The 9125-nt window shown below is 33.1% G+C and overlaps 1 protein-coding gene across 1 annotated transcript; it reads left to right on the forward strand.

Annotated features, from left to right (window-relative positions):
* The first annotated feature begins 2927 nt into the window (after positions 1–2927).
* On the forward strand, positions 2928–8356 carry LOC149782169 (uncharacterized). Its single transcript, XM_089935076.1, has 3 exons — positions 2928–3008; positions 5850–6094; positions 8246–8356. The coding sequence occupies exons 1-3, from the start codon at positions 2954–2956 to the stop codon at positions 8354–8356; spliced, it is 411 nt and encodes a 136-aa protein (XP_089791202.1). The 5' UTR covers positions 2928–2953.
* The last annotated feature ends 769 nt before the right edge of the window (positions 8357–9125 follow it).

The raw sequence follows: 9125 nt of genomic DNA on the forward strand, positions 1-9125 counted from the left end.
CAGATTTACCATACTACATGATATTACCATCATCATATTTACCATACTACATGATATTACCATCATCAGATTTACCATACTACATGATATTACCATCATCAGATTTACCATACTACATGATAGGACCACTACATGATATGACAATCATCAGACTACCTGATATCACCATCATTAGATGAATCCTGCTACATGACATGACCATCATACTAATCATTCCACATTTTTGAACTATATTCACGTGGACGATATTATGGATCAGTGATCATACACTCCAAAGACGGATAACTACGAAGGAAAAACTACACAAAGATCAATCGCCTGATGTCTATGAACGATCTTTATACGTTCTAGGAAATTAGAAAACGTAGCCCCTTCAAAATTACACACACAAATAAAGTGGGACATCAAACAGGTACAGGTGTATTAAATACAGGGAGAAAAATTTAATCACATGGATTAGGTACGATTTAGCATTACATAAAATTAAAGCATACATGATGCAGTGGCCCCGAAACGGTTATTTAGTTCGCCACTAACACAAAATCACATCCTTGTATTTTTAGTAATGCAGATGTAGCGCCCATATTTAATAATGCAAGACTGGACTCAGAATCATACATTTAGAGGCGTTGGTTATATATACCACATGGAAATAGAACGTTCATCTTTTAACGAAAATGACATTTTTGATGAATACTGATATTCATTTACATGACAATCTGTTCAAATGAAATATCTGAAACATTATTTTTATATTAATCCGAATCACATGTTTCTCTGTAAATTTCGTTTACCTGTGCATGCCTGTTCTTTGAATTGATCATGTTCTTCGTCATTTAGATTTGTTTTCAATGATACACTACTGTGTTTTCAGTCCGATAGATATATATCTATTTTATGCAACTTTGTCTTAGTCGGATATGCATCATATAATGTAATAGATTGTTATCGGTCAGATAAATATATCTTTTATGATATGAGACTTTGTATCAGTCACTTACATATTTTGTGATACACATCTACTTTTAAATATGCTCGATTGTGTGTATGCATAAGCGTCCTCATTCAGGACTTTGACGGGATTCGTTCAACAGAAAACGTGCAGCAAACTGATCTTCAAATGCATATTTACCTCTGTGTGTGCGTGTGTAACTTGGAATTTTAACGTGGCTTCAACAAGTTTTCTGTCGTATCTCTACGATATCTACAGTATGACAGTTTATAGTGATGTCAAGCATTGGGGCATCATGCCGCATACATGTAGCATTATGCCTCTCCCAGTCACTTAATCCTGACACAAGGGAGACCATTCCTAACACTAACCCCTTGTTGTTGCGCGCCTAATGAGGCAGCTGCAAGTACAATTTTTTACAAGTCTTTTTTATGGCTCTGCCAGGATTGGAACCCGCGACCTTTGCATATTCACCTCCCCAAAAATTAAAGGATCATGTTAATGATCTTCAAATGCATATTTTGATTACTAAAAATGCAAAACAATAATTGTATGACCTTCAAATGGACATTTACCTGACTAAAAACAATCATTTTGTTCTAAGAGTATATAATATCCGTTTGGTTTACAATATAAATTTGCTTCCTATTTATATTTGCAATCTACACTACGATTGTTTGATTGTAAAATAATAAATTGGTAATATCTATGTAGCGAATGTTAAACCTATTTCTGCCTGGATTCAACTTATACGTGACTTGCTTATTTTTTAAAATACCCACCTGCCACGCTTGAAACGATCTGATGCTGAAATTTATCTCTTGAAATGCAACTATGCGCAAGAAGCCAAACAAAGGTGTAACGCCTTGCAATGTGCTATCTATAAAACAATTACAGACTAAAGCATACCTTGCACAAGCACACAAGTGTAGCCAGTTAGAACGGATTCATGTGCACGTGCTGGAGCCAGTGTTCATCCACGCTCTCATTTTCACTTGTGGAAGACGCAGCTAGCATGCCACCATTGTACCGTTAGGACAGTGTTTGGATTTTGTGTCCTTTACTAATTATAATTGTTGTTAGCCGGCAAACCACCATGCAGACGCTATTATTATTATTATTATTAGTAGTAGTAGTAGTAGTAGTAGTAGTACACCACAGTAATAATGGTTTGATATATTAGTCACTTTTCCGGCGACTGAGGCCGTAGCGATCACATTGTTGACCAGTTTGTCTTACCTCTCTCACATTTTCCTTGCATTATATAGATAAAATACTAGTTTAATATGACCAGATTTAATTTTGAACGTCATTTCGTGGATGTATCATTGCATACATTCTTATAGACTGAGAGACTAATGAATTATTACACACATGCATATATAAAACATACATACATTATGAGGTACAACATAGCGTACACGTTGAATATTAAGCGCAAAGTTTCCTCAAAAGTTAGATCCATTTTGCTTTTATATTTTATGGAGGTCTTTGTATTCTAAATTAAATGTTATTGATAACCATGTACACTTATCACCTAGTAGGAAAGACACATATGGTTACCATTATTGTAAAATGATTAATCACTTTATTTCTAACGGTTTTCAAAAGTTCCAGTGCATAATTAAGGTCCACAAATATTGCTTTTTTATCGGTGCATTTCGTCCTCGGATTTGGTATATTCATGAAAGAATACAATTTTGTTTTCATTGAGTTAATTACTATTAAATGGATTTAGGACCTTTGCTGGAGCCAATATTTGTCCACACTCTCACTTTTACAAACATTGCAATGGTTGACCGTCACGACCCTGAGGACTCTGATATGTTTGCGACGTAAATGCTATTGTCTGTATTACTTAAGTTTCGACCAACAGTTTCAAAGAGAAAGTCGAAACGTGGCCGGAATACATTGGTCCTGACAAATATATATACATATATAAAGCTTAATGTTATAGGCTAAGTTGATCAGTATTTCCATAGACACCAGCCAGTCTTGGAAATGAAGAAAGGTGTATTTATCTTTGTTGTTGGTCTTGCAGTATATATTCAGTCAGGTACGTATGTTAGTCTCTCCATCTTTCTGTATTAGCTATGTAATTTATGTTTTTAGTATTTCTTTTACAGCTAGCATATTTTTTTTATTTTGAAAAACATTTGGAAAATGTAACAATTCAGGGCCATACTATGCAATCCAATTATGTTATTTCTCACTATGAAATGATAATATACGTCAGTGTAGAGGTGCTTTATTGTTACTGTCAAGGATAAACTGCTCAGACCTATACATTCCGGTATTTTTCTAGCTTGCTTCTCGGCTGAGAATATCCATTTATAATAAATATATTACTATTCCTGCTACCAGAAAGTGTACTGGACATTGGGTAATACCATGGTTGGGATCTGTCATGCACGGTATCGATAAACCTGTAGTTCTGACAGGAAGAAAGACTTATAATGTGACTGTGATCATGTTTTCAACTATTATTTCTATTATGATTTTAATGCAATATAGCGTATTAATTGTCAAAACGAAACAGATACGTATTTACCTGTGCGCCAACTTCATTAAATCTGAAACAGAGAAAATATTGTGGAAAACAATTGCCAAATTAAAAACGTAAAACTGACCAATTTAGGAAAATACGAAGATGATGTAGCCACATATTTCATTTACTGTTCTCAGTGGGAATTTTAGTTGTTGGTTTTTCTTTGCTATTTTATTCTGCAGCATATATTCGTTATATAATATCTACATGCATATCATAGATGTCCAAATGACTTTCTATTAAGGACATAAATCACAATAGCAGTCTCTACTCTAGTGTCTCTACTCTTTGTTTTGTACATATTGTTTAAATGGTATGTTGTGTCTGGTTACAAGAAACTATACCTGAATCATGGTGAGTGGCTCTTGGAAGTCTTAATCTAGTTATCTACGTGAATGCTTGCACAAACTCTTGAAAGATGTTTATATTACCTTATTTGCCACATCTGTTATTCTTACAATAATAATCTGTTCGTTGTCAAATGCAAATGTTCTCGTTCCCTTTGCTATCAAATTAGAATTTTATATCATGCAAGTTTTAGATACGTCATAAGAAACCAGACTGATCATTTAAAGCCCATATCTTTCATCTTATAATGCAATCTGTACGGGCATCCAAAGCATGCAGAATATTTTGAATGAAATTATCAGAGTGTTGATCCCATCTAGTACACTTATACTTGATGATGATAATGAGAAAAAACCCACAAAACTAGAAGAAGGTCCCCGCAGAATCAGATTTAAACATTATGGTGTGTAAAGCTCGCCAATATGTTTTTTTTTTTTTACTTTAGTGCTCTTTTGCGAGCGTGTATATTATCAAATACTTATTACGACTGTACATTTTATCATTTAATGAAATTTTGCAAGTTTCCATGAACTACAAGATGTTTTGACAAAATGAAAATTGAAAAGAATATGAAATACTAATTACAGCTGGTGGGGTTAATTTCTTAAAAAATCATGATCAGTAGGATACCAAGGCAAGGCATGTAAACATTCTATGATAAATACACACATGACTTCCTTAAAACCACTTAAGATAACGTTGTTTATTGCAGTAAAGCAAAACAAAAACAAACAAAGAAACAACAACAAACAATTAAGCATGACAAAGCAAAACAACAATAGTCAAGAAAGTAAGGTATTTCCCGGTCAATGTATTTGAACAATGTTTTGACTGTACGTTACGCCATCTTTTAGTCGTTAAATTCATGATAACGTGGCAACAGTACGTTTTATCGTAAAAATTATTTCAGAAACCACAAGCTTGGGTAGTTGTAATGATTTAAATCACAAACAGCAGTAAAGTTTCAAAAATATATTTTTGAAGCATGTGCGGCATTTCATGGTGCATAGGCTATATGGACCAGTGTATACCGATGCCATCAGCCATATATTTCGACCATAATAACACCAAATGCATTTTTGATAGCCGAAATAGTAATATATATATAATTTTGAAGCAAACCGGGAAAATTAAAGGAATATGGAGATCTCATCTGCTCTCCATTATCAGTCACTAAATTCGCCCACTTCGCTAACGTATCATCATTGTACCGTAAGATAATTTGGTATTATCGGCTTTACACAGTGTAAAAACTTACAATTATCATTGACTTTATTGGGAATCTGAAACGAACCAATACAACTAACTTGAGAAAATATGTGTCCAAGTGTGCAAAACAGTGATCCTGTCTTTCAGTTAAGCGTATATTCACCCTCAGGGTTCAGGATAAAAAGATAACTAGAAAAAGGGACAAAAGTAAGCACTGACACGTATATAAAAACACTTTTTGTTTAAAGTAAACACATAAGATCTCATATAAGCAAAAGTGAGGATGTTACAAACATTATTCTACAATAATTATTGACAATGCGCAATTGTCAGCATTTGCATTCAGATCAGAACACTAATATGCGTCTATTGCCAAATAAAAGAAAGTACAAAATAATGTAGTTTCTCTTCATCGGAAAAATGACATGTTTATGAGGCTATTGTGTTCAGACGTTATGGCTGTGTTAACAATGTACATTTAAATGCACTACAGTAACTTGAGTATTGAAATGGCTTATTGTTATTATTATTATTATTAATATTATGTCATAGCGTTTTTAAATTGTATTGGCTTATTAGACAGATAATCGATGGATGTACTTGGTTGAGCAAAATCATTTTAAAATCTTTGAACATGTGTTGAATTATTAATTTATTCTTCTTGATTTATTCTTGTATCGACTAATAGGAAGTAACTGGCAACTGAATACCAAATCTATCGAATATATTTCCTCGTTCATTCGTTTGTTAACATTCAATTCTCACCCACTTGTCTAATCTTCCTTTCGCCAGCACACACAAGTTTGGAAACGGTCTGGCTGAAAGATATGACCAAAAGATTCCAGAATGACGAACGATCACTCGGTGACCGTGACCTCCCGAATGAGTTGACCTTTCATCTCAAGCGCGGGTCAGATGCCCTGACGTTAAATCTGAAGAGGAACCATGCCATTAATCCAAACGCTGACGTCTATTTTGCAGAAAAATTGCAAGACGGTACATCTCACCTAGTGAAATCAGAAAATGTGGAAAAGGCGGTAAGCTTTCAAATACTTACAAACAGTGTTGTTTTTAAATTCCTGCCTCATTAAAGGTACGTGCAGTGATTATATATATATATATATATATATATATATATATATATATATATATATATATATATATATATATATATAGATATGGTAGTGTCTTAAAAATTTGTTTGTGATACACACGGCGTTCCGAAACTCTAGCACAGTTTTATGACACGGACTTGCATATGATTTCTGAAACACTTGAAATAGTAACGCTAAAACAATATATTTGCGTTAATGATTTTGATCGATGAGTCGAATTGGTGAATAGCCTAGAACTTGATATTATTTGGATAACTAGTTTATAACTGCATACACGTTTTCTATATAAAGTCAAAGATAGTTAATGATATAAATTACGAAAGTGAAGAAATTAAAATAAAAAAGCATCTGTGACAATTTTGTTTTAACAATTGCAAATACGGTTTTTACCAATGAAAGTATTTCGATGAATACTACTTTTAAATATAACGGAAACAAGAACACTGTTGAAGGAAATTAGCTTACATTAATCAGATAGCATGTGATTTAATAAAATTTCTCTAATGCTAAGTAATTATTGAACAAATACGTAAATGATGCCTGATGATTTACCTGTACCGATTCATAAAGAATAAAATTAAAGTTTCTTTTATTTGTCAATGATCAAAAAATGTAAATTTCCTTATAACAGAAAGGCTTAAAAAATCATTGAAGACAAAATGAGTGCAGATTAACAATAAAGCGTTGCATGAATTTATTCATAACACTGAGCCGTGCTTGAAGAAAACCTTCTTTCCCCAGAGAAATAGCGAGTTTAGTTCTTGGAAAATACAGCTACACTTAATGATCTGACTTACGAATCGGTCTTCTCAAGAAGTAGAATATTTCAGAGAGACGCTTGTACCATTAAACAAACTCTAAGAACGCCTTAAAATAGATGACATCATTGATGGCATGGATGCTTGTTTGAAATTATATAGATCAAATTTGAATTGTGCGAAAGTACGAAATTGATGTCTGGAAGAATTGAATATTTAACACTGCAAATATATTCGTCTCAACCACTCCAAACAAACCCAACCTCCTACTTCTCCCATATATATATATATATAAACAATAAAATGTCTCACTTGATAGTTTATGTCTAAGGTTCTGTATTTGCTAAGTTATGTAAGGAATTTAGCCTTTTCCAAAAATTTCCTGTTTCGAAATCCTGATTTCTCTCACCAATTTTAAATCCAGTTCTACATGTAAACGTATTCAGTAAACAAATAAGTTGATGTATATTTTCTATCTGTTTTCGTTGTTAATAGTTTCAATCGACGTTGCCTCTGGAGACGTGGAATCAATGCGATAGCATCCATATTTAACTTCATGAAAAAGTCAACTGATGTTTTAGTTTATATTAAAGTGAAATGCTTTCACATTCTAGTCCTCACAGTTATTTTGAAACTTTCCACAACATAGTCTTTTTCCCGGTGTAAATTTGAAAAATGCTCAATGTTGCCTTAATTGGACGAAGCCTAAACGTGTAATGTTTTCTCTTTGTAGAAAAGTGACCTTCAATGCTTCATGTGTACCATCTCTTTTATGAATGTAACTTTCTAGAAAAAAAGTAGCTTGAGGAGATATGCTAACTTTCAAAATGTATCTACTCGGTCTTTTATATAAATGGTGGCGTCCGAATAGTATATGCCTTCCAATCTTATGACTTGATCAGTTTGTACGGAACAATATTTTATCACTCAAGTGTAAAGTGAAGGTAAATAGTATTGTGAACCACTCTTTCAATTTGAGCATGGTATTTGCTCTAGTTTTTCTGTGTCATTTCTTTAATAGTTGAATTTATTAATGTGGACAGAAACGCATCCTAATTCGTAGAACACGTGTCTTCAAACGCCGTTCTCTTTTGGTCATTTTGCACAACAGAGTTCAACACATAATGGAGATACTTCATAATAAGCTCCACATTTACTTACATACGAAGTTAACGACACAAAAAGCAGCTTAAGTATCAATGTAACTTCAATCAAATTACTTAACTACAAAACTACCTACTACATATATACAGTATGAAATACTTATTTACATGCGTTCCTTCCAAGCTAAATGTTACCTTATCTATTTGAATAGGATGTGGCGTACTACCAAGACATGAATAACGGGGCATACATGACTGTCAGGTGCGTCAAGAGATCTAATGAAGAATGCGACAGAGTCATAGCAAGTATATTATGTCATTAAAATGTACAAGCTATGTGCATCAGCTGGGAATCAGCTTCAGGTTATAGTTCAAATAAAGGGATCACAGCCTTACCTGTGAAACAGCAAAGACAGAATGTCAGATACGCATACACCTACTCATTAGACACGTTGTTAGACATGTTAACTGATATCAGGTGTTGATCTTGAGTTCTCTTTTGTACGGAAACAATGCCCAGAAAAAATATAACTTCGGACATGCTGCAATGACTGGATGCTTATTGTATTATTTAGTTGTGTGAGGTCTAATTTGTAAACCGCAGTCATGCACAATAACTCATTCTCTGTTTAATGTTCACTGTGGTCAAGAATAAGGCAACACACAATTTCTCTCGCTGATGTCTTATCACCTCAGACAATGTGACTAAATTATACGATTTCGGAGTAATTATATGTAATAATAATGTTTGTCATTTTGGAAAATATTTCAAATGAATGAACCATATTTTAATTGTGCTATGGGAAAAACAGAACATTGGAAGCAAACTGTTTTCATCCATTTATGATTAAGCTCGATGTCTTAAGTCTTCCCAGTTCTCCACTAGATGGCCGGATACTTTCATGCGAGCATGCCACGTTCTAATTATATATATATATATATATATATATATATATATATATATATATATATATATATATATATATATATATATGAACTCCTTAGTCGTAATGATTTTTATATTAGAATAATAAATATGTAAACCAATGTATCATATATGTATGATAATGATTTTGAAATAGCATTTGCCAA

This window comes from Sinohyriopsis cumingii, chromosome 15 (genome assembly GCF_028554795.1).
Source record: "Sinohyriopsis cumingii isolate HCF-2022 chromosome 15, ASM2855479v2, whole genome shotgun sequence".
NCBI classification, from domain to species: Eukaryota; Metazoa; Mollusca; class Bivalvia; order Unionida; family Unionidae; genus Sinohyriopsis; species Sinohyriopsis cumingii.

Bases quoted from the DNA above. Each gene is read 5' to 3' on its own strand.
- LOC149782169 (XM_089935076.1), top strand. From the start codon at position 2,954: ATGAAGAAAGGTGTATTTATCTTTGTTGTTGGTCTTGCAGTATATATT. The intron at 3,009-5,849 runs GTACGTATGTTA...TCCTTTCGCCAG, and splicing joins TGCAGTATATATTCAGTCAG to CACACACAAGTTTGGAAACG. The intron at 6,095-8,245 runs GTAAGCTTTCAA...CTATTTGAATAG, and splicing joins CAGAAAATGTGGAAAAGGCG to GATGTGGCGTACTACCAAGA.